Raw genomic sequence first — 27,074 nt, 5'->3', positions numbered from 1 at the left:
AAATTTAATATTACTCTTGGTGACCTCAGGAGACTCCAAGGATTTTTAAAGCATGTATCAATTATTAGATTAAATAACAATAAGAAAGCCATCCCCATCGGCCACGTAACCCCTAACAGATTCAGCACATTGACTGGAACAGAGAAGCAGCATATACCACTGATTCCAGAAGACAAAAACAGAGCTTTATTTTCTAAAGAATCAGTTCAGCATCTTTCTTCAGCAGATAAATGACTTCTATCATCTTATTAATTTTCCATGTCACCTGTTAAGGCCTCTTATCCACTTCTAACAAGACACGCTCATATGAAAAAATTCATTCCAAGAAGGCTTTCTGCAATTTTGTGATTAATATAATTCACACTTTGAACAAAAGGGATATTTAATTTTGGCTGAGACTAAAAACTTGGCAGTTTCTCGTTTCAGAACAAGTGTTGCTCATTATGTTTCACAACTTTTAAACACTGGACAAAAACAGATGAAAAATAAGACAACTTTTCTTGAAGAATCTGAGAAAAGTCATTTCTACACACAGAACTATTTCTCTACTCACCTTCCTTGCTTCCTGTTTCTGCAGGCACTGGAAGAGATGCATTGTGCTGGATAGCTGCATTGGCAACAGCATTAGCTGTTACAGTGAAGGCAGTTTGGGGAACCAGCCGAGGCATCAGGGGTACCAATCGACGACCTTCAATGGACCATTCTGAAGAGCTATTAGGTCCAGACATACTAAACAAAAAAGAAAACACTGCTACAAGAGTTCTCAATTGCTAAAAATGAAGCAAATATATACACTCAAATATAACTTTTTAAATTAGAAAAAGTGCCCTGAGTGAACAGGAGAGGCTTTATTTTAAGCAAGCAAGATCAAAATTATGAATAATAATCAGAATTCAAGGAATTTCACACACACTTAGATTTTTACACATTTTATTCCATAATCTGAATCTTATAATGAACATAATTGAAACTATGAAAAACTGTCCCATGCCTTTTAAATAAATATCAACATTATTTTCATTAGTTTAAATCTGGTATTGCTAATGAAAACTAGTATTTCTACTAACTTTTAGAACTTAATGTTATAATTAAGCTAAAAAGGTAAAAAGTACTCATTATTTCAAAAATCAGATTTTCCTGAATAATTAAGGATGGAATTCATTGAACTTTTGTAAAATTATCCTAACTGCCTGCATGGCCAGAGGTTCTAAGGCTTTCAAACAAGGGAAACTGAGGCAGTAAACGAGGGAGACTAGGTACTGGGGGATAGAAGGGAGCTGTATATATCACTGCATGTGTCACTGACAGTGTGTTATATTACTATCCTTCCTGTTAAAAAAAGTATACTAGATGTGAGGACACTGCAAGAAACCTGCCACTACTTTAATTTTACTTATTTATACCATTCTTCACTCTAAGGAATGTTTGAGGCAATTGAACTCTACCCCTAAGCAGACATTATTATCAGTTTTACTCAATTTCTTGAGCAAATTTTATCCTAGGAATCCAAACAGAGGTTGAAATATGAAAAGACAGTTGTTCACTTCCCTTGGCTTGGCTCCACAAAAGGTAGTGGTATCATTTTTCCTGACTAATGATTAGTGTCGAGGTTTAAAATTCACCCAGAATCAATCAATCAATCAACCTCTTCACTAAGTCAGAAGTATTTCTGCATCTTTTTCAAAACCAAAGATTCTACAACCCAACCTAGAGTTTAAGATTCTGTAGGTCCACTGATTCTTCAAATTTAGATAGAGTACACAAAAGCCCTTGTTAGTGGATAGTGGAATAATGATGATGATGGTAATGATGAAAATTAACATCAATTAGCACTTAGTATATGTGGGGCATTGTTCTAAACATTTTACATGTATTAACTCATACAATTCTTTCAATCTTATGAAATTGGTAATATTATTATCTCCATTTTTAAGATGGGAAAACTGAATTACCAAGAGGTTAAATAACTTGCTTATGGTCACACAGCTACTAAATGTCTCCTTCAACAAGCATACATCATGCTACTGAAAACAACTGCCACATCACAAGTGGAAGGTATAAAAATTTTCAGATGTGTTTTGTCTAACTTTTGCCTTTGAATTATACTAAGTGGGCACTGCTGTCTAATCACTAGTAACTTTCACTGAATGGAACAAATAAATTACTTTACAACTTGAGAAGAATTTACACTCAGTCAAGAAAGGAATTTCTAGGAGTTGATGAATTCAATAGAGTTACAGTGGGAAATCTGCAAATTCCTTCATGGTATAACATAGTCCTACCTAAGACATGGGAAAGAGGGATTCTTACCCCAATAACCTTCACAAATTTGTTATCACATAATCTCCAATTGATGCTAGTTCTGAAACAAAATTCGTACAAACAAGAAAGAGAGACAGAAACAGACCTATTGCTAATTGTCAAAGGAAAAAATTCTAAAAGCTATTCAGCATTTTCTTGGCTTACTCCTAGTTTGCTATCATTTTATTAGAATATCACTACTAAATTTGCTTGGTGAGAGTTTACCATACAAATAAAGTGATGTCTACACTTACCTGGTACATTGTTAAATGGTGGCAGAAATTATGGAAGATTAATAATTTAAAATACATGAATATATATGCTATTGAAAGGACAGAATTTGCAGTGCAAAAGATACAACTGCAACTTTTAGAAAGATCTATAAATCTTCCAAATTTCTACTCAGGCAAACATATTCAAACTTTTTTTAAGTGAATGAAAAATTAAACATCATGTTAGAATTAGATCAAAATTCCTATTTTGCTTACTAATGAGGGTGTATATATGCATTAGTTGCACAAATCATCTAGATAGAATTTTACAGGTTTCTGTAAACATCTTATTCCAGGGCTTTCCTGAGATTCCTAAGTTTCAAAGAACTCCTCTCTATTTATACTAAATATAGCAAGGGAGGGTGGAAACCTGGCTCCAGCCCCTTTTCTGAGAAGTGGAACTACCTTGGCCCTCTCATCCTTTGGTATGCAGCGCACCAGCATGAAATCCTCATCCTCACATAGAAACTTAAACAGCATCCCATGAATGTCTGGCTGATGGAAAAGGAGTTAAGACAATAGTAATTCTGGATAGCCACTTTATTTAGATACAATGCTGGCAAGAGTGGCCCAATTAAAAACTGTGAAGCCCCTTGACATTCCAGGCTTTAATACTATAATATTCTGACATGTTTCAAAACTGAATTAGAGTATCAAACTTAATAAATGGTCTCATGCCAAATAATAAACACGTGTTATGGTTCAAGCAAGGCCTTTCTTTGATCCCAGACACTCCACTCCTTTTGTTTCCATCTCCTTTGTGCTCAACCTTCTTGGCTTTCTCTTTACCTTTCGACCACATTCCTTCTGGCCTAAGCTGCTGTTTTGAGTGGGGGAGGGAAGGGAGAGGAGAAAGGGAATGCAGTCAGTTCAGATGCATTCCTCCTTGGCTCAAGTTACTTTTTTCAGGCTCAGAGTTTGAAGCCCTCCTATAGATAATCTTTAGAACTAGGTTCTGTTACTACTTCTGAGGGAAAGAGGGCAGAGGAGACGGACAGAATGAGGGATCTATGTCTTCCTCACCATTCCCCACTCATTGACCCTTGGGCTCAACAAGTAAATACGACGTCTGGTCGAACTAAAACCACAATATAAAATATTAAAACAGGAGTATAGAAAGACCTAAGTAGCTTAAAATTATACACTGAAGTAAACGGTTTTCAAAAAATTAAATTTATGTGTTAAAGAAATCAGAAAGGAGAGAAAAAAAGAGGAAACAGGTAGATAGAAGCCAACTCTCAATTATCCATGCTAACAGAGAGAGGAGGGAAAGGGAGAGGTCAAACAGATCAAAGAAACTAACATATTATCCAAAAATACTTTGGCAAATACTTGTAAGTTCTTCCATCAAACCTCTCCCAGGACAACTAACAAGTAGTAAAATGAGTAATTAAAATTTTCACCTCCTCTCCCTTCCCACCCTCTGACTAGAGGTACTTTCAAGCAGCAAAATAGCTAAAGGGTGGGCAGTATTAGGAAGGAAGGGGAGGAGGGGAAGAGAAGTAAAAGCAAGGGGCACAGTTAATTCATAAATGGAATATGTGCCCCTGAATAATTGAGAGCTTCAATTTTGAAATAAATACAAGAAAAAGCCTGAAATAATAATAACCTATTTGCATACCTGTAACTTGGTCTTTCACCCAAATATAAGGATAAATTCATTCTTTAAAGGGGAAAAAAGGAAAAGGAGACTAAATAAGTGTTATCTTTAAGTATGAAACTGATGCATCAACTTACAACTAACTGCCCCACAATACTGTTCCAATGCTTTTAAGGTACTAATTTTGTCTCTAAGTGCCTCTGAATGCAAACTATTATCTACTTCTTTATTACCTAGCACATAAGTTTCCTATTACAAGTTCTCAAATTAGAATCTAGGCTCAGTTACTATTTTTAGAGTATCCCAATTTAAAAGTTTAGAGCATTTAAAGAAGGAACACAATATGTGAATGTTTTAGCCATGTTGGCCTAACAAGTAAATACTTAATGATGCTAGAGGAAAATTTTCAAATTTCTACAGTGCATACATACCAACCACTGAAAAATCTCCAAATTCAAACAGCTTAACTTTCAAACTACACAGTTAAAAAGGTAGCACCCCATTTTATCAGTCAAGTAAAATCAGTAACATTAAAGCACCACATGAAGCTAATGGATCTTCAGGGTCAATACGATACTGCCAATTGGGTTAAAAGCATTATTTATTACATTATGGAAATGTACTGAATTTTTTCCTTTAGTATTATTTCACATTAAAACATAAAAATAAAAAACAGATGAATATTCTATAACATACTTTATTTTATAAAATGTTCCTACCATCTTGCATTAACATTTAAAGGATAATTTCTGTTCTTTTCTGTTTTTCAGGAGGCACTGTCTCCATACATACTGTTAATGCTCAGTCTGTGTCTTCCACCACCCTCCACCCCATCTATCAAATAGTTATAATGATCTGAAAACAGTTTGATAAGAATCCTTTACAATTTTATTTTTTTGGCTTTTCAAAGTAAATTAAGGTATACTGTAGTCATATTTCTTAAAAGCAGAACATATATTTTACAATCTTTTTGCTGAATCTCAAAATACATGAAATATTAGTCAGTTAAAAAATTTATAATGCCTATTTATAAAGCAATATACATATCAAATACTATTACAAAGTAACTCTAAGGGGCTGTCAAATTTGGGGAGCACACTACTTTCTTCTTGACCTTTGCTTCGAGTAAAGGAATCATCTGCTAAACTGTGGAGGCCTTTAGTTATACAGAGATTACACTGCAACAGGATTTGACCTGAGTACTTAAAGCTTGCCTAACCAAATGCAAAAACATAACCAATTGAATAAATAGTTAACACAGCTATGGTCAGGATCCCTGAGTACAGAGATATTACTATCAAGATAAAAGACTCAGGAATCTGCTACACAATAGGAAGACTTTCAAAACTACGGTATACTACGTCATGAAAAATCAGGGGTGGTATGACTAATGGCTTACTTATGTGCAATTGTTGTTAACCGTTCATCGTTTACTGCTCTCCGAACTTCAGCACGGTGGCGCTCTGTTGAGATGCTATGAAAAAAAATAGCCATTATAGAACTCTGCCAAGCAGGCAGCTCTTTTCTATACTTTTATTAATGTTTAAGTCAACATTTTGCTTGTGGGGGGGGCAAAATTGATTTGTAAAAAGATATAGATAGGGGCCTAATATATATCTTCAAATGCTTTAATTAAAGTCATAGAAAAGGATTCAGAATGATTCTGTGTAATTGCAGAGGGAATTAGTTACAAATTAGAAATCACAGGAAGACAAATTCAGCTTGATATCAAGTCATTACATCCAAAACTCAGAAATATCAGACCATGTTCAAGATTAGCAGAGGTTCCTGTTATCTAAATGTAAAAAGCCACTGAATGACCCCTAACATGGTTACTGAGAAGAGGATTTTGGCACTTGGAAGAAAGTCTTCTAAAGTCCTTTCTAAAGCTTAAGAGTCTATAATTTTATGTTTAGTGAATATAATAAAGAAATGAAAGTGGCAAGATAATGTTTCCTGTAGATATATGCTATGAAACTTGACACTAGGATATTACTCCTTTATTACTCAACACTTGAGCTGTGTGTCTTCTACATTGTATCATGTTACCACTATAGTAAAAATGTACTTATGTTGATCCTGATTAAATACATGTAAAGTTAAATCTAAACAACTGAAAAAAGGCTATACCCATTCCATTCATAAATACTCAATAAAATGAATAGCACCCTTAAAAGTGTAATCTTTATTGCTAAGTTAAATCTATATCACGGACTAAAATATTTAAGGGGCTGGAAAGCAGAAATTTACGAGGCAATGTAAACAACAAACAAAAAATATAAATTGTTAAGTATGGAGGCAATAAGACTGATGATTTGGCTTAATAACATCCCTATTTTAATGTTAATTAAATGCAGGAAAAAAATCTCTTCCCTATTTTCACTTAAAAAAAGAATAGGACAAAATGGTCTTAAATGTAGAAAGGAAACTTCAGTTAAAACAGAACTGAATTTACTGATGTAAGATGTTAAGAATGGATCAAGGCAAAGTATCAAAGAATCCCTTTCACCAGAATTTTTTTAATGAATTTTTTTAACTCTAGTGGGAAGCTGAAGGGATAAACTATCCCTAAGGCTATGACTATTAATCACCACCCATTTCTATAAATTAAGACAACAACTTCCTAGTGTCTCCTTCTACCCCCTAACAAATGCCACTGGGCCACTCTAGATCTTCCTATCCAGTCGCTGCCAGCTCTTCTTTCCTTCACCCAGGTCAAAAATACCTCCCTTTTCCAAGCGGCCCAAACCTAAGATAACCTGCCTTAAACCTTTTCTGATTAGATTTCATAATAAATGGTAAATTACAAAATTTTCTGTAACAAAGCACACAACTGGGATGGGATCTCTAAACACCAACAACTTGACACCTCTGTCTTCACCTTAAGAGTGAAAAGTATTGAAACACCTCAAAATGAAATTTCTAGACTCATCTCTCACAAACTTTTATGATAATTTACCTAAGAACTTTTGAGAGTTCTCCAAGAAGATCTTTCTTTTCCTTGGTGAGATCTCCCTGTGCCCGAAGTGCACTGATAACTCCAGCATATGCCTCCAATTCTAGAAGAAGAAAATTATTTTATCAAGATAGGCCATCAATATTTAAGTACTATGGCTACATAGAGTGAAACTTCAGGGCAGGAAACCTAAAAATCAATATGCAAATATTTCATTAATGTCCTCTCAAAAATTTTATCTAAAACCATAGGTTAAAATGTGGCTTTTATAATCTTATTTTCTTTTTTACTGCCTCACAGAAGTCATGTATATAAAAAGTTTAGGTAGAAAAATCTAATGGTAAATATTTCGTCTTATGCATCATCCTGAAGAACATTCAACTCAGATGCTACCAACACCTGGGAACAGGTTCCAAGTGATATAATAAGGCTGATGAGAGAAGTTTTTAGCATTATCGATAGGTACCTTTACTGGCCAAACTTTGAAATAATTCCTTAGGTTTGCCTAAGAATTTGACCTATATTCTATCTGTGAATAGTGTGCAAGTGAAAAACTACTGGATCAAGAGTCAAATGACCAGATTCTGGCTCCAGCACTGACACTAGTTGTGTGACTTTGGACAAGTCCTTTCTCATCTCTGATCCTCAGTTTCTTTATCTAGAAGACACTTTGAAGGTACCTTCCATTTCTATGAGCCTCTGCATCTATAAAAACCACCAGCAAAATGACTAAGGCAGATTAGCACACATGAATTGCTCTTACAGCAATCAGGACATAATACACTGAACCCTAATGCCAGACAGTTTCATTTCACTAACTTTCCACAGCAACAACTGTTATTTAATGAAACTGTCAGTCCCTAGTAGTGGTTAAAATATAAAACCAAAAAGCCCTCAATGGCTCCCAATGAACCATGCCTGCCTCTCAGTGTACTTCCTCGTGTACCACCTTCCAATAGTCCCTCCCACACTGACTCTGGGCTTGGCATGTGACTTGATTTGGCCAATGGAACATCAGCATACATGAGGCAAATAGCAACCGTGGACACAGGACCTTGCTCTCTTGTAAGCTTGAGATCACCAAGCTATGAAGAAGCCCAGGATGAAAGGTCACATGGAGAGAGAGGCCCAGCCACCTCAGCTGAGCCCAATTAACCAGCTAAGCTACCAGCTGAATAGAGCCACATGAGAGAGCTCAGGCAAGACAAGTAACCCATAGAATCATGAGAAATAATAAAATAGTTGTTTCAAACCATTAACACTATGAGACAAGTATACCTGAGCAAAACAAAATGATGGGAAGTAAGTGTCCAGACTACAGTTATCTTCTTACTCAATTCAAGTTGCTACCGTATTTGCCAACGCCTTACATACAACAGATACTGAATATTAGCCAAATAATTAAGGCATGCATACATGCATCCAAGGTACTACACCAACAATAAAACAGCAGCCTCATTCAGTTCATATTATTCACAGTTCTATCAAAAGAAAAGACTTTATATAGAAGAGTGAGCTTAAATAGAAATGTCTGGTCCAACTGAATTATCCCATGTGTAAACATCCTGCATGTTCAATCTAGGCTGGATATTACGTAGATGTTTCATGTGGTCTCTCTGGAAGGCCAAACTCTGCTTCTCTGGAGTAGTGAAGGAAATACTTTGTTCCAGGAAACACATATTTCAGCTTTTATTAGGACCTAAAGTAGAGTTCAGAAAGACACTGGGGATAACTAAGAAACCACTATATCTAAATGTTTATGCCCCATTTATGGAATATTTTATTCAACAAATCAGTATTGAGTCCTATTATATATACCAGATAGTATGCTAAATCCTGCCCTTAAGAAGTTAACTCTAGAATAAAGCTACAGTGAAACAAGTCATCAGACAATTCTAATACAGTGGTAAAGGCACAGAAGAAAAACACATCATCTAGTCTGGAAGCATAAGCTTTAATCAGAAAGAGAACTGTGCTCTAGGCAGCCAGTGGGGGAAATGCAAATGTGCAAAAGGAACAGAGAGAGTAAAAGAGCATATAATGTTTCACAGAGACATTAAACTTCCAGTAATAGTGACTATTTTGAGAGTTTTACACTAGGGAAAGTAAAAATATGTCCATACTTGGTTAGTTGCTAATTCAAACCAAACTACTAATTGAACACTACTACTACGAGGTACCATGGAGAATCTTTATATGAACAAAACAAAGTCCTTATCCTCAAGGTGATTAAAATCCAACAAGGATAAAAATGGAAAAACTGTTTGGGGCCAGACTAAGAAAAGCCACCATTTCCAGTCTAAAAAGTTTTTGATAGAACTCAGTGACTGATTAAATGTGGAAGGAATGGCAGAAGGAAAAGAATCAGGTTTTTCAGTTTCCAAGATATTTAGTAGAATGGCAATACCATAAAAAGAAATGGAGAGGTCAGAGAGAGGAAGTGGTTTGAGGAAAATCTTCACTTTTGGCCTGTGGAATTTATGATGATCAAAATTTCACTATTTCACAATATTTCAAAAAAAGTGAAATTAACTAAAGAAAGACAAAGATTCTTGACATCTCAAGTCTCATTCCAAGTCCAACTAAAAAGTCATGCACAAAAGAGGTGGCAACCTCACACAAAACTGTAACTCAGAACACAGTTCTCATAGCTACACAATCCAATGCATACCTCCTCCCTTCATTCAATGAGAAACTCACTCATTGTAAAGAACTTTTACTAGCTTCCCAACCTCATTCACATTTGTGGATTTCATTTGATGAGAATCCTAAGATTCTGACAAATATCAAACTCAGTTGAATTTCTGGTATTATTTTTGGTACCATTCTATTACAGTGTTAACTCTAATGACGCATAAGTATAACAAAATAACACACGAAAAAACACAGAAAACAAAAGATTTGCCAAACTATTTTTATAAAGCCCTCAACCCGTTCCATTTAAAAAAAACCAGCCATTCAATTATACTACAGTTCATAAAGCCTCATGTAAGAGTTACAGTTCAGGAGTGGTCATAAAAAAATAGGGCAGGCGAGAGGCAGGATAGAAGGAAGGAAGCATTTATCTATCACTGGTATGTTCAGTGTGTCATAAAGAAATTCTCTATCCCAATTTCTCTACACTTAAGTAAAATGTAATGTTTAGCATCTGATGTTAAAATAATTTATAACATTTTTAAAAAGAATTGTTTTAAAATGAATTCTTTTTTTTTTTTTTTTTTTTGCGGTACGCGGGCCTCTCACCGTTGTGGCCTCTCCCGTTGCGGAGCACAGGCTCCGGACGCACAGGCTCAGCAGCCATGGCTCACGGGCCCAGCCGCTCCACGGCATGTGGGATCTTCCCGGACCGGGGCACGAACCCATGTCCCCTGCATCGGCAGGAGGACTCTCAACCACTGCACCGCCAGGGAAGCCCCTCAAAGCTAATTCTTAAAATATTTTAAGCTAATTTTTAAATGCAGTACCTTCTCTAAACTTCGGACCTAGAGCTAGTGTTTGAAAGCTATTCAAAGGTTTCACTGTTATGATAATGAGCCAACGGGTGGGGAGGAAGTCTTTCCGCAAATCACTCTCAAGGCTCACCTCCCAAAAGATGATGATGTTACCCTCTAGGAAGGCTGTTTTCTTTTGTATAGAAGCAGCTCTTCAGCAATATTACCCACACAACTCTGACTAAAATTAAGGATAAATTTAGACTTAAAGGTTACAATTTTTATATTCAAACATAATCTCTTGATTCAAGGTCCCAAAAGCCCAGAAACTCTAATGCAATCAACTTCAGTTGTGATCTGCAATTATTTCAGCTATGAAATAAATAAAAATCCAACTTTATAACTGGTAGCTAGCAAGTTAGAGCAATTGCATATAAGTGTGTAGAAAATCACCCTCGAATTACTAAAAGTTTGGATATAAGGTTAAGAAAAAAAAAGAATAATTGACCCCCAAAAAAAACAACCCACCCCAAAACAAAACAAAAAACCTCTCTAGAGGTGCCAAAATACAATGCTAAGAAATAGTTTAAAATATAGAAATCCTCATAGTGGCCTAAGGGGAAATAAAAGGGCAAAGGTTATTAGCAGGCAGGGCCATATTTGCTATGATTCAGATTTATGCATAGGAATTCCCAACAAAGATTTCCTTTGAAGAAAAGATTCACCTGCAAATAAATAAATGTCTGAAAGCAACTGCTTTAAAACGCTATATACTCATATGTCAGGCACTGTGATAGGCCCTTTTTATATACACTTAATCCACTTAAACTTATGAGGCAGATATTATTGTCCTTCATTTACAAAAGTGTCAATAAATTTAGGGAGATTAAACAACTTGTCCTTGGATCATGTCGGTCATTAGTAACAGGACCAAGACCCCAGGTCTATCTGAATTCAAGGTCCACACTTTCCCTTTCAAAGTCAGAGATATCTAAATAATTCCTATCCACTGCCAAAACATCTAATATTCTTTTTCAAATTACTTTTTCATTTACTGAGTCCCTACTATGTGCTGGCCTGAGACTACAGTGGTAAATAAGACAAAAAGGTTCCTTCTTGGACCTTACAGTCTAAGGCTGCATTTCTCAACCAAGGATACTCATGTAAACCACAGAATAAAGAAAATGATTTGCATAACTCTTTTCTTCTCAATTTTCCCAAGGATAATACATACCATTCTAGATGCATGAAAAAAGTTAGTTCATTACATACAATGGATAACTTAGTATTAGGGCTTAATTCTCTCCCTAAATGCTAGTTGAGAAAGGCTGCTCTAAAGGAAAAGAAGCACTAAATAATTCATTACAGGCGTAAATGGTGTTTTATTACTGAAAGTAAAATATAATTTGTTAAAGTCAGCATAGCTTACATTAACTTAGAATTCAGAAACAGTATGTAATTCACACATACATTCATGAAGGTTAAAAGTATGTTAACATGAGACTGGAATCCTATTCCCTGGGTTGAAATTCTGACCCCATGACTTACTATCAGCATTACTTCGGGTTCTAAGCTTCAGGTCTGTCATCTGTAAAACGGGGACAAAAGAAGAAACATACCTATCTTTTTGGTTTGAATGAGGATTAAATGAGGTGCTGAATGTAAAGGACTCAGAATAGCCCAGTAGCCCTGAAGAACTTTTAGCTGCTATTATTATTAATATGATTCATGCATCTACTGTGTACAAAGCACTATACAAAGCAGTAGAGAAATAACAGAGTAAGACAAGAACTATACCTCTAAAGAATTTCTAACCATCATGAAATATGATATCCATGCAAACAGCCATGACCCAAACAGAAAGGGAAAAGGATCACAGGGAGGCATGAAATATCAAAAATGAAAATCATACCCAATTTTCGAAGAATCCTTTTGCATTCATCCCTGCTGAGATCCAAAAGCGTTGGCCACACAACAGGCATTGCTGCTTCTTTTTGGTAGCCCCAAAGAGCTTGTCTTCCCTACCAAAACAAAAACCAAAAACTCAAATTACAAAAGTACATTCAAAAGCCCACTCACGTGGAGATCCACACGCTAAGAAGCAAAACCAGTAAGAATATCTCACAATCCTATTTCACCTCCATGCTTTCCAACTTCTGACAAATGAAGAATTTAACCATATGCGAGCTTACTATTCCAGCCTATCATAGTGGAAAGAGCATAGGCGTTGGACACATATAGGTTCTAATTCAATCTTTCAACTTACTGGCTGTGTGATCCTGGGTAGATTGGCCTATCTGAACATAAACTTTACACATCTGTGAAACAGAGATTTTATGAATCAGTTTGTTATGAGGATTAAATAACAGTGTATGTGAAGTTCTTATCCTAGTGGCTGACACATTATTTCATAAATAGATGCCACTACCTGTGTAACCTTGGGCAAGTCACTTGACTTCTGCCGGCTTTCTCATTATGAGCTACATGAAATAAAATACGTAAAGTTCCTAGGACGTTAAGTGGGTTAATGGAACTTAATATAGTACTTTCTCCTCGAGTCTTAACAATGAAACATGAATTTACACCCAGCAGTCCTCAAAAAAACATTTACCAAAAGTTTAGATGTCAGGAACTTGGTACTGGGAATTCCCTGGTCTAGAGAAAAAGACGACAGCGCTGGGCCCTTGCACTATACCTGCTTAGCACACAGCAGATCCGCTGTAAATATCTGTTAAATAAACAGATGAATGACTGAGAAGAGCAAGTAATATGAATGAATGAATGAATGAGCGAGTGAACGTATGAATAAGCGAGCTCAGTGTCTCGTCTAGGAGTCAGGCATCGACCCGTAATAACTGCTATCTCCCGTTCCAAGAGCTGGGACTGCTAACTCCAACTCCACGCCTGAAGTTGAGCCCCCTCCCCCTACTTCCCATAGTCCTCTCATCTAAGAACCAACCCAGAGCAAGGAGAACTGGAGTGCGCGCCCCAGCCGGCAGAATGACATAAAGAAAAGGGGTGGGGAGGAAGAAGAGGCAGAGCCAAAGGAATCCGCTCCCTCCACAAGCCAGTCCCCGCCTCCCGACAGGATCTTGGAGGCGGCCGGCGGCAGCCGGAATCAAGCACCACGTCACAGCATCCCGACGCGTCCCCGCCGGCGGACCCCATTGCGGGGCCGCATCGCACTGGAAACCTGGGCAGAGGTTGCCGGAGCCCGCTCCGAGAACCGGAATCCTGTCTAATCCTTCCCCCACTCAAGTGTCAAGGAGGCAAGCCCGCCCCGCCCCCTCCCCAAACACGCACTCTCTCGCAGCACCACAACAAGAGCAGCCCGCCCACCCTCCTCACCGGTGCCGCTCAGCGCTCACCCCAATGTCAAGCTCACGACCCAAGCCCTCTCAAGAACAGTAGCCGGAGTCAGGGGCTCCGGCAGGCATCAGCGATTCTCTCCCTCCTCAGCGGAGAGGACAACGGAGAGAAAGAGTAGACGCTCGGTCAGCCAGGCAGACGACCGAGACTCACTGGGAGGCCCCCAGAGCTGGACCCCAGCAATCTCAGTACCAGGCCTGCCAGAGTCCCCCTCAGCCCACCTCGGGAGCCCCACGATCCCGTTAGGAGACAACGGAGGATGGGGTTGGGCGCCCCAAGCCGGGCTCCGAATGCTTGGCCCGGCGCTCTTCCAGACTGGCTATCCTGCCAGTTCTTCCCAGCACCCTGTCTAAGAATCACCCACCTGCCCGGCCTTTCTGGGCTCATCTAAAAGGCTCCTCCGCCAAGACTAGGGGACACCAGGAATTGGGTTTGTTTGCTGTGCCTCAGAAGGGGCAAGATGGCGACAGGTATCAAGGCGCAGGCGCAGCCGCGCGCTGCCAGTCGGGAGGTGTAGTTCGCCTTTCCCGCCTTTCGGAGAACGGACACCAGAAGGCCTCCATTCTTCTGTCCCTCTTTTCCTGCACGTTTTGAAAGGAAAGGAGAGACATCGCGAGGGGTGCTGGGAGTTGTGGTCCGAACCCAAACTCCCTCCTCTTTCGCTCTTGGTGTGCACGCGCAAGGAAGGCTGGGATTGTAGTTTCCTTGGCTTGTCCTCCACACCTTCCTCTCCGGCTTCGCGCGCCTCGCCTCCGCCTGCAGCCTCCCAGCCAATGGGCTGCGCTCTCCGCTACGTGCGGCGTCACACGTAGTGGTCAAGATGGCGTTGGTAGCTGGAGCTGAAGGTTCCCCGCGACCTTTATTCTGCGGGGCGGGGTGAGGGACGGTGGGAAAGCACGTTAGTCGCTGAAGCGCCGTTGAGGATTAGGATCGGATTCCTCGAGAGTCTTGGGAGCAATTATCAGCGGCCTCCAGCCCCGTCAGACGCAGCTCGAGGAGAGAGAATACACGCTACGACACCTGACACAGTGGACGTCGCAGTTGCGCGTACCCGATCTGGGGGTTGCGGAGTTGCAAGTAGAGAAGAGGAACCCGAGCGTTCTCGACTTTGGGTTTCTCCGCGTGTGAAGTAGGAATGATAGTGCTATATCTGTCAAAGGCAAGAAGGAGAAGGGGTGTGTTTGAGGCCCTGCGACGTGGTAGGTTCACCCTTCAGCCTTTGTTCGTGTTTAATCACAAAACAGTTGTGTGAAGAGGGTATTGTTGCCCCTGTTTTACGGATGAGAAAAGGGGCCCAATATACAAATAATCGCGGCCATAAGATCGAAGCCAGTAACTGCTACTGTTGAAGATCCAATCAAGTTTTGTGATTGCTCTCCCTTTTAAATTTTGTACTTTGGGAGACATCGGATATGGTAAAAATACTCAAATGGAAAGGAGTTTTTAATGTGCTTTATGATATTAACAAAGTTTTCTTATAAAATGTTAGGTTAATATTACCCTATAGGGATGTTGTGATACACAAAGTAGAGAAAAGTTATTTGTAAATTTTGGACCACTATACAAACGTGTGAGATTGTTCATGTTCTTGAATCTCCATTGTAGGTTAGGTTAGGAAGAAAAAATAAATAACGGCATTTGTGTACTATTTGCCCATTAGCTAAAAATCCTCTCTGAGGCCCAGAAAAATTATTGTTGAAACCCAAGTCTGCCCCTTCAGAAAGTCAGGAAGTGGGACAAATAGTCTCCCGGCTTTCCCACCACTCCCTCCCTGATCTTCCAGTGCATTCTTTTCCATCTATTTCCTACTGAATTGAGGTACCACCGCTTTCTGGCCAGATACTTAACTCTTGGAAAGATGATAAATGAAACTTTAATAGAAGATTTTGTAGTTGAACATATATTTTTTGATTTGAGTATCTTAGTGAGGCAGGTATAATTAAGATTACCCCCTACTAGGAGTGAGAAAAACAGATATTCAAGAACTCACCCAATTGAAGGGAGTTGGGCTTTATAACTCCAGATGTTCGACTGGAATTCACCCAAGTCCTATAGGTTTGGCTGAATTCTCTTCTTGTAGTCCCCCGAATATCTTATAGTCCTTCCGCTTATGCTTGGCCTTGGTAGGTGCCAAGTACTGTTCTAAGCATTTAAAATATTTATTCCATCCTTAAAACAACTTTATGAGGTAGAAACTATTATCTAATTACAAATGAGGAAACTGAGGCATAGGAAGGAGGTGAAATAGCTTGCCTAAAGTTACACATTATAAGTAAATGGTGGTTATACTCCAATAAAGATGTTTAAATAAGTAAATAAGTAAGTGGTGGGACTTCCCTGGTGATCCAGTGGTTAAGACTCCTTGCTTCTGCTGCAGGGGGCATGGGTTCCATCCCTGGTCGAGAAACTAAGATCCCCCATACTGTAGTGACACGACCAAGTAATGATAATAATAATGATAATAAGTAAATGGTAAAGCCAGGATTGAAACCTAAGCAGCTTGGCTCCAGTGTGTGCTCTGGACTAGTGGTTCTTAAATTTCAGTGTTCAAAGAATCACCTGAGTGTCTTGTTAAAATACAAATTTTAATTGAGTAGGTCTGGGTAGCGCCTAAGAGCCTGTATTTCTATCAAGCTCTCAACTGCTGATGTTCTGGGATCAACTACTACCTCTGATCTACCACACATCCTCCCTTTCCTTGGAACCATATTTGTCTTTTGCAGCAAGAAACTGCCTTCCCCATGCTGTCGGTTACTGCTCCATATTCCCAAATGTTCCCAACATTGAATTCTCTTCTTTAAGAATCAGACTCAAACTTTACCCTCAAGAATATTGTCCTGCCCCTGCCTTTCTCTCTGGGATGAGACAGGCATTCTTGCCTCTGCTCCTACACCACTTATTATACATCTTGTTACAGAACTCAGAACACTGAGTTATGGTCATTTGCTTGAAAATATTTCTGACCAGGCAGTGAGCTCTTTAAGGAGGCACAAGAGTCTGTACACTCTTGTGCCTAGCACATAAGAATAATAGCTAATACTTATCGACGGCTTTCTCTGTTCCAGATGCTTTTACACACCTAATAAACTTGTTTAATCTCCACAATAGCCTTATGAGATATATTATGACCCCCATTTTATGGATGAAGAAACTAAGGCACAGAGATTTCAAGTAGTTTGCCCAGTGTAACAAGCTAGTAAGTAGCAGAGCCATGAATTCAAGTGAAGGCACTTTGACTCCAGGAAATGTATGGTAAATAAAGTAAGAACCACTCTCCTCTACCTCTGGTCTGAGAAAATGCATTGGAATATAGTACCTATCTCAAACTTTATTCCTCTATTCACAAAGCAGATTAAGCAGGTTTCTTGGAACAAACTTCAAGATGCCTACCATCCACCATTCTAATTTTGTAGTACTCTGTTGGAGAAGGTGGATTTCACCATTATCATGAAAATATCTGAAAATAGCTCCTATGGTATTGTACAGGTAGGCAAATTGAAATGGATAAGACCTTAGAGATTCACTTTCTAAATTAAAAAAAGTGAGGTCCAAAGAAGAAATGAGTTAACCAAAGTCATACAAGAATTTCATGGCAGGATTGGGACTGGGAAGCAGCCCTTTTGACTTATAGGCTGCTGCTCTTTCCACTGTATCACACTGCCGTTAGATTCTTACCATCAGAAAGTTTTATTACCACACTGGTATAGCCAGAAGGTGTACTAAAAGGGAATAGCAAGACCAAAATTTTTTAAAAATATACAAGTAGAATATCAAATAGTAGATCAAAATAAGTGGATTTGGGGGACAGAAAAGAAAGAAAGAAAGTAAACTGGAGATAACTGACAATTACATATCCAGGCTCAATAGAGGATTAGAAGTGCTTGGAACAATCTAGAACAGGTTCAGAAAGGTAAAAGATCTGGCCACTGCCTTGTCCACTGTCCCTTACTCTCCCCCACTGTCCATTCAGTTCTCTAGTCTCTACTTCCTAGGTAGCTGACCCCATTGTTTTAGTAGGCTGATGATGAGGCCTCATCACCTGTGTGAGATGGACCTTTATACCAACAGTTTTTCTCCAAAGGAACCTCTCTATACTCCTTGCCAGTACATCTACCATACTGCCACTACTGTCAGGGTGAGTTTTCTGAACTTCAAAGCACTTGTCAGTCCCCTGCATAAAACTTGGGAGGCTCCCAGATGCTAACAGAATAAAGTTTTAGCTTTTTTATAAGCAAACCCATGCTAATTCAAAGAAACATCCTTACACATCTAACCTTTTCCTAGAGCACTGCTGTCACCTTTTAATCTAGTCTAAAATCTAATGTTTTCCTTAAGTTCACTGCTTCCCTTGAAGCCCTTTCAAATGGAGTTCTTCCTTCCCCCCCCCCATCTTCAATATCCTGAACCAGAAATAAAGGCTGGCATCCTCCTAACTTGTCACTACATCTGTATTAAGGTCGTCTACCCCTGTTTTATGGCTTTCACCATTAAGCCATTCAAACTCCCTTTCACCCTCATTCCATCACTCTAGGGATGAAAGGATCTTAAGGAGAAGATTTTTTTTAATAAACTTATTTATTTTGGCTGCGTTGGGTCTTCAGTGCTGTGTGCGGGCTTTCTCTAGTTGTGGTGAGCAGGGGCTACTCTTGGTTGCGGTGCGCGGGCTTATTGCAGTAGCTTCTCTTGTTGCAGAGCACGGCCTCTAGGCACGTGGGCTTCAGTAGTTGTGGCTCGCAGGCCCTAGCGGGCAGGCTTAGTAGTTGTGGTGCAAGGGCTTAGTTGCTCCACGGCATGTGGAATCTTCCAGGACTAGGGCTCGAACCCATGTCCCCTGCATTGGCAGGTGGATTCTTAACCACTGCGCCACCAGGGAAGTCCCGGTCCACCTTTGAATCAGTAAGCAAGGTATTCCACATTCAAAACAAAACTTTCTTTTTTTGCATATTCTTACTTCTTTACCCTCACCAAACCTGCTCTTCAGCTTCAGTGAAATCTGCAGTTTACAGTCTCCCAGTTCCAAATCTGTTCCCTCATCTGGTTTTGCTTTCTTCCCTTTCTACCCTGGACTCCATGATGATTTATTTCAAACTCAGTCTCATCAACACTTTCAAGTCCATTCAGCCATCTCTGCCCTTCCACATTGACCCTGAAACAGCCCTCAACCTTGAATCAGTTTCTTCCCTGCATCCCTCCTCATGATGACTGATCTATTAGTTAACTATTAGTGCATAATACGTTATCCCAAACCTTAGTGATGTAAACCAATAATTTTTTTTTTAATTTCATACAGTTTTTGCAGTTTCTATGGGAATCAAGAGTGGCTTAGGAGGGTGGTTCTGGCTTGGGATCTCTAAAAGGTTGCAGTCATCTGAAGGCTGACTAGGGCTAGAGAATCAGCTTCCAGGTAGGTCACTCACATGGTTGGCAAGTTAGTGAGTCAAGAGGTCTGTTTCTCACTATATGGATCTCCTTATAAGGCGGCTTGAGCATCCTTATGAAATGGTAGCTGGCGTCCCCTAGAACAAGTGTTCCAAGAGAGCAATGTAGAAACTGCAGTATTGTGATGTGCCTGTGTGTGTATATACAAAATCAGGTTTTATATTTGTGTGTATATGACACATACCATGAAAGGGAATTTGTACAAAGCAGTAAATCTAGAACAACTTGACAGAAGTAAGTTGAAATAATATTAGGTAGCATTTGTTTAAGTCCCATTATAAAAAGAGCACCTTGTGTGTATTATCTCATTTAAACCTCACAACATTCCCATGATGTAGTAATTATTGTTCCATTTTACAACTGAGGAAACCAAGGCCTAGAGAGAAGAAATTATCCAAAGTCTGATATCACCAGAAGACTTCCCAAGAACACACAGATACTACAGAGTCCTAGTTATCTATTGTTGCATAACAAACCATTGCTGTGGCTTAAACGATTTATTTTGCTCTCAAATCTCCAGTTTGGGTAGGGTTTAGTGGGGACAGCTCATCTCTACTCCTCTGGGCAACTTGAAGACTAAGAGCTGGAATCATCTGAGTGCTCATTCGTTCAGCAATTAGCAATTGATTAGCAATTGATGTTGGCTGTTGCCTGGAATCTTTGCTGGGATTATCAACGGGAACATCTGTATGTGGCATCTCCATGTGGCCTAGGCTTCCTTACAACATGTGGCCAGATTCCAAGGGTGAGTGACTGGAGAGAAGGAAACTATATCATCTTTATAATCAAGCTATGGAAGTCATAGCATTATTTCTGGCATACTCCTGATTGGAACAGTCAAGCCCACCCGGGTTCAAGGGGAAGGGAAATAGATTCCATTGCTAGATAGAAGAGTGGTAGAGTTCTGAAAGAACATGTGGGAACAGAAATGTTGCTGTGGCCGTTTTTGGAAAATGTCCTCTGTCCACAATAATCCCTCTCACATGCGAAACACACTCATTCCTTCCCTGCAAAACCCAAAGTCTCTTCCCATTATGACAGCAGACCTGGGCTGTTCAGAGACTAGGAGGTTGCAGTCATACTGTGAAATTCCATTTATATAAAGTTCAAAAGCAATAAAATCTGTAGTTATAGAAGTTGAAGAATAAATACCTTTAGCGGAGCAACTACTTGAATGGAGCTTGTAGGAATGTACCAGGGTGCTGTAAATGTTCTATATCTTGATCTGGGTAGGAATTATATAAATAGATATGCACATGTAAAAGTTTACTAAGCTGTACATGTTTACCAAGTGCACATGTAAATTGTGTCCTTTCTGTAGATTATACCTCAATAAAAAGTAAAAGGGCACTACAGTGGTAGATACAAGCCATTACACATTTGTCAAAACCTGTGGAATGTACAACACAAAGAGTGAACCCTAATGTAAACTGTGGACTTTGGGTGATAATGATGTATCATTATCATATCATAATCAATGTGTAGGTTCATTGATTGTAACAAATGTACCACTCTGGTGTGGGATGTTGATAGTGAGGGAGGTTAGGAGGCAAATGAGAATTTTCCACTCAATTTTGCTGTGAACATAAAACTGCTCTAAAAAATAATTAATTAATAATAAATTTTTTAAAAAGCCGTAAGTTAAAAGGATTGAAAAAACCTATCTGTGCCAGTTAGGGGCCGTGTGTGTGTGTGTGTGTGTGTGTGAGAGAGAGAGAGAGAGAGAGAGAGAGAGAGAGAGACAAATGATAGATGAATGAATATATGGATGGGTGAATGAGTGAGTGAGTAAAATGATTTAAGGAACAATGGAAATTTTTGGTTCACTTAAAAGTGAGTGCTGGGGTAGTTCTGGCTTCAGGCATTACTGAATCTAGGATTCTAACAGGGCCAGTCTTAGTATCTCTCCATCCCTCAGCTCTGTCTTCTACTGTGTTGGCTTCATTCTCAGGCTACATGTGTTGGCTCCCAGCAGTTCCAAGCTAATATGTTCCGCCTGCTTATAGGCTCAGAAGAAAAGAGCACATGTCATTTCTTCCAGCAGTCTTAACAAAAGTCTTCTTGCTCTGTTGCTGTTGACTCCATCTGAGTCACATGCCAATCCCTGAACTGTGGCCAGGGGAATGTAATGCTCTGATTTGCCAGGCCTGAACCACATGTTACTCTCTGGGAAAGGACGAAGGGTGTGGGTAAAGTCAGTTATTCCCAAAGCACAGGGAGTGGGTGTGAGCGTGGGCTTGGTTTCCCTTAGGAAAGTTAGAGTACTATAATCAGAGGAAAATAAAAGAATGCCGCACAGCAAAATCACAGATGCTTACTAAAGTAAAAGATGGCAATGTGATAAGAGTCATAAAAATGTTCCTACCCTTAGATATAGGATTCCCATCTGTGGGAATAATCCAAAATATGGGAACACTTACATATACAAAGATTTTAATTTCAATGCTATCTAAAAAGATTGACAACTTAATTGTCTTACAATAGGAGAGTATTTACATACCCCATACATCTGTTTCAGTATGTAGTCATTTAAGATGAAAATTACAAATAATTAACATCAAGGAATATGCTTATGATAAGTGGTAAAACCATGTACGTATAAACATCAAAAAAATAATGGAAGAAAAACACGCCAAAACAATAGCATACTAGAGTGGTAGAACCATGGACGATCCTTTTCCCTTCACTGTATTTCCAAGTCTTCTTTTAGTATTTATATTATTGTTATGATTTAATGTATTTTGTAAAACTCCTTAGTGTCTTACCAAGAATATTTCTTTCTCTTAAGTATGGAGTAGAGCCAGAATAAACAAACTGCTACATCAGTTGGCTAGTGATTGTGGTTAAGGTCATAGATCCTCAGAGTTAGAAGAAACCTCAGAGGTATTCAGTTTAAACCGCCCCCCCCATTTTACAGGAGAGGTGTCTGAGACCCAGAGAGGTAGATTGAACCAATCAATTAAGATTTGAATTTTGGTGAGATTGTCTGCTTTTCTGAAAACCCATCCTCAAGTTCAAGTTGATATCTAGCCTTCCTAATTCAAATTAAAGCAGTTACCGTGTTTGTTGGGAAAGTGGTGTTCTTAAAAGAATATTAAAAACTAACATCATGGCCCTTTAGGTCCTTCCCTTTCACATCCTTGCACTCTTTCTTTGTAAACAACTTAGTGAATAAATGCAAAGGAAGCCCAGATCTGGCTAAATTTAATGGGCCAATGTTTACTTCTTTTGGGTATCAACTTATTCATTCAATGAATGTCAGGCCATGAAATTATGAAGATGAATAAGATACAACAGTTATCCTCCTGGAGCTCACAGTTGAGTGGGGAAGTTAGACACATGCAGATAGCTCTATATACCATAGGAGACTGTGGTAACACAGAACGTTCACAGAAGCATTTAAGGAGTGCTATGGGATCAGGGAGAAAAAGATTGTTTCCATCACAGAAGGCTTCTAAGGAGAGGTAGCATTTGAGCTGGGCCTCACAAAGTAACAGGATTTTACCAGGCAGAGAAGTAAGGAGAGGGTATCAAGGGTGTCATGGCAGAGAAAATAGGAGAAGCAAAGGCATGGAAGCATAAAAGGACACATAGAAATGAAATGAGAGATATTGGATTCTTAGTGGTCCTCAACTGGGAGTACCTGTCAGAACAACTTGGGGAGCTCTATCAAATTTCAGAAGATTGTGATGTACACTCTTGGCTAAAAGCCTTAGGTGGCCACTGAGATCTTGTCCGTACCCTAAATAATTACCACAGTACCTCACAAGAGAGCACCAGACCTAATAACACAAGTTATTGCCATTTAATCCTCGTTGGAACCCAAGTGGCAAAAATACTGTCTGCTCTGGACGGTGATTTGACACTGATTAATGACTTGATCATTAGAAAGCCAAAGGGAATTGCAAATGAAAATAGAAATAAAGACATAATCTCACACATTAAGTTTTCCCTAGTTCATTTTTGAAAAAAAAAATTCAGGTTCACCCAAGTGCTAAGGTGCCTCAGGTGAGGAGCTGATTATAATCAGTGATTATCCAAGGTGAGATCCAAAATATTTCATGAAGATGGAAATAATAACCCTGTCGGAAATGGAAATCAGCTATCATGGGGGAGGGGGCTATAAATCCAAACATAATATTCAACTTGTCTTCACCTCAGAGAGTTTCCAGCTGTTTATGACATTTGCTGTGATTTGCCAGAGATGAAATGCATTTTTTAAAACTCTGCTCCAGCCAGCAGAATGAAAGCCTTGGAGCCATAGTCTCTTTCAAAAAGTGTTGAGCACTTGTGAAGTCTTCAGAGAAATGGTAGAAAGTGTCTGCTTTCTTGTCAGTTCCAGTGAAGGTTTTTTTCCTGTAACCCTAGGATTGATCATTATTTTCTAGGTGAGCTAGTGGAAGACCAAGTCAGGTCTCTCATGGGTGAAAGGGCACTTATTGAGATGCTATGGGCTTTAAACTTATCACATGAAAAAAACCCCACAAACTTAACCACATCAAGGCCAGCAGTTCAAATCCAAGCCTTGCTAAAGGCAGAGAGATAATAAAGGAACACATGCTTATGAAGAGCCTGAGGAATATATGTGTTGAGAAATGATTGTGGGAAGGAAATGGTCCAAACAACGCTTGTGTGAGTGTGCTCATGTGCGCGCGCGCACACACACACACACACGCGCGCGCGCGCGCACCCTGAGCTGAAGTGTACAAGGCAATCAGTGCTGATAACAGTTATCTCACCAGACTCTCATTAGATTGGAGACTCCTTGAGAGCAAGGACTGAGGTTTTTGGCTTCTGAGTCCCCAGCACTGTTGACTGAATTACTGAATGGTGTGTTGAACCCAAAAGTACAGTGGTGTGGGCATGTGGCAATGTCTTCCCACAGTCACCCAGCCTGCCTAAGTTTCCCCAGGCAGGCGTTACACCTTCATGCTCTGCCCTAGGGCTGTTCTCCTTCCATTCTTCCTCTGCCTGGAATGCTTTTACCCTGTCCCTTCATCCAACCCCTTGCCTTTTGAAGCCTATCAAAATCCTTCTTATTCTTTATAGTCCATCTCAAAATGTCTTTTGAAAATAATTCTCCAAGCACAGATAGGAGCAGGGCATGTTCTTGAAAGTCAGAAAGATTTGGGTTTGAATCCAGTTCTACCTCATTCAAATTCTTGAACAAGTTACCTCATGTCCTTGTGCCTCTGTTTCCTCCAGATGGGCTTTGGGGAAGATTTAATGTGAAAACGTATGTACGGTGCCTGGGTCAGTGACCAGCACAGGATAGATTATCAGTAAGTGTTAGCTCTCTGAAACCCAGCTCAGTTCTTTAAAAATGTTAGGTCCCGCTGCCCATACATTCTTTAGGTTTCCATTAGACTTCTTCCCCCTCCCCAACCCCAACTCCCTCATCAAGAATAACTGCTCCCTCCTCTGTTCTGTAGTGCTTTGTTTATGCCTGTTTTCTAGCACTTAGTATAAACTGACGTGTGCTGTAACTCATTGTGTTTCCCTCCCACTTTCGCTGAAAATGCCTCAAGGGCAGTATCTCCAGCAACTACATTAGGGACTAGCTTAGGACAGACATTTCATAAATGGTTATCTAATTGAAACAACATTTAACCCAGCTTTCCAGGAGGCAAAGTGAGCATGTAACATGTCTTCTCTCAACCAGCGTTGAATGGTCTAAGTAGCAAGGAGGAAATTCCCCTGCAATTAAGTGGTTCAGAGTTGATTGCTGTCCATCCAGCCCAAGTGAGCAGAGCCTCCACTTCCAGATGTCTTTGTTTCTCTCACTTCCAACTCAGCCCGGCCAGAGGAGCATTCCCATAAGGGTAACTCAATATATGGTGGTTGTTTGTTGTTTTTTTTTTTTTTTGCTGATCTGATTAGAGTGTGAAATATTTTCTTTGGAGAAAATGCACAAGAGTGAGGTTTTCTTCTTTTTCACAAGGGATAGAAGGTGAGGGAGAAAGAGGAAAATTGAAGCCAGAGGAAAATCTGTTGTAACCCAGGAGATGAACACATACAATCAACACATCAGATACTGTCCTGGGTCAAAACTTCAGAGCCTGAGCCATAAAGGACTCCATACCTTTGCACTGATCCTAGGAAAAGAATTAAACAGAAGCAAAAGCAAAAAAATTTAAAAATCTCTTCCCCAGAAGCTATTCTTTGCAGTGATATCTATACCAGTGAACTGGAAGCAACCTAAAAATTGAGTCCAATTCAACAAATATTTACTGAACTGCTAAGTGCAAGGGCATTGGATTTATGGAGATAATGGTGAAGATAGACTTTTAACCTTAGTCTGTTCTTCTATTCACTCAATTATTTTCATCCTTGGGAAAAACACAGTATTTCAGTCAGTGTTCACCTAAGGAAGCAGAACTCTTATGAATTATGGGATAAGGGGTTTATTATAGGAATTGGAACTTGCACAATTGTGGGAGAAGCTGGGGCAGTGTAGCTCTGAAAGTGGAGGGGGGCGGGGATCAGTGAAGTCACCAACCAGAAGAAAGCAAGCACACCCAGCTGCAGAATGGTGCTGTGATGGGGGAGCTCCTGGAGAAGTCTAAGGGGGAAGTCTGTGGGTGCTCAGCCAAGTGTCTGGTGGTGGGCTTGGAGCTATGATGGGCCAGCAGAGTCAGCAGTGGGAGGAGCTGGATGTGGAGTGGAGGAGAGTGAAGACAAGCTGGCACCTGCCGGCACCTCCATGTCTGCTGTCAGACCCATGACTTCAGAGAGCAATGGCTGCTGATTCACTTCTGCTTCCCAAATCTCAAGCAACTGTTCTTTTTAAACCAAGTTTAACCTAGAATCATACAGTTGCAGCTTAAGCAAGCGGACACACATAAATTGCCTCCATCATCACAAAGTCATTTCTGTCTTTTCCCAATTTTCTACAATGGAAAAAGAGTGTCCTTTTAAGTCTAACAGGACCTGAGTTCTAATCCTCCCTAGCTGTTTGTTCTCAGGTAAATTACATTTCTGGACCTGAATGGATCAGGAGCCCTTGCTCTGTGCTACCATAGCTCTCTGCTTCTCTCTGTTGTAGCATTTACTTCACTTTCTTGTCATTATCTATTTATGCCTCCATTTCCTCCACCAGACCACAAGCTCAAGCACGGGGATCATATCTGATTCTGCTCTATAGTTATGGTACCTAACAGAACCTGGCACAGAATAGATGCTCCACAGATGCTTGCTGAGAATGAATCCTTGAAATGGAGAAGAGAAACTCATCAGACTGTCAAGCTAATAGTGGAGTCCGGCACAAAGACATTAAGGAAGTGTACCCTTCTCTGTCCCTATCATGCTCTCAGCACACTGTAAAAACAGGCTCCAGATACCCTTACTTCATCCATAGCTTCTATCTTAAACCATTCCACTTCCCAGCCTGTTTTAATCATCCCGATTCCTAGCTCCTGGGCTTGTCTTCTCTTTACTACCTGCAATCACCTCTTGGACTTTTACTTGAAATGTTCAGGGCTTTGGCTCTCTATCTTGTTTTCCCCTCTGATTAAACTATTTCTACTTTCTTGACATATTTCTCACCCTCCGAACCCTAGATTCTCAGGTCAAAGACTACAAAAGTTCCTGCCCTCAAGGAGTTCTCAGGCTGGCGAACAAAAGACAAGGAAACCAGCAATTCCGGGACAGTGTAGTAAGAGGTCTGGTTGATGTGCAGGGTACTGTGGGAGCAGAGAGAGAATGAC

At 39.7% G+C, this 27,074-nt stretch overlaps 1 protein-coding gene across 10 annotated transcripts in view; it reads right to left on the bottom strand.

Moving 5' to 3' along the window:
* The window catches only part of EMSY (EMSY transcriptional repressor, BRCA2 interacting), an 81,393-nt gene extending 66,844 nt beyond the window's left edge, over nt 1-14,549 (bottom strand). For 5 of the 10 annotated variants that reach the window (XM_079928436.1, XM_079928438.1, XM_079928432.1 and 2 more), the window contains exons 1-6: nt 14,294-14,549; nt 12,473-12,581; nt 7,133-7,232; nt 5,573-5,647; nt 4,195-4,236; nt 554-729 (exon numbers count right to left, since the gene is read on the bottom strand). In XM_079928436.1, the coding sequence (XP_079784562.1) occupies nt 554-729; nt 4,195-4,236; nt 5,573-5,647; nt 7,133-7,232; nt 12,473-12,542 (463 nt within the window). In that variant the 5' untranslated portion in view covers nt 12,543-12,581; nt 14,294-14,549. Of the gene's footprint in view, nt 1-553; nt 730-2,978; nt 4,080-4,194; nt 4,237-5,572; nt 5,648-7,132; nt 7,233-12,472; nt 12,582-14,293 lie in introns of those variants that run through there. The other 5 variants (XM_079928439.1, XM_079928433.1, XM_079928435.1 and 2 more) reach the window with 2 other exon arrangements.
* Between the last annotated feature and the right edge of the window lie 12,525 nt (nt 14,550-27,074).

The sequence above is a fragment of the Stenella coeruleoalba genome (assembly GCF_951394435.1).
Source record: "Stenella coeruleoalba genome assembly, chromosome: 8".
NCBI lineage: Eukaryota > Metazoa > Chordata > Mammalia > Artiodactyla > Delphinidae > Stenella > Stenella coeruleoalba.
Note: the sequence above shows the minus strand (reverse complement) of the source record. Positions and strands in the feature narration are given on the sequence as shown.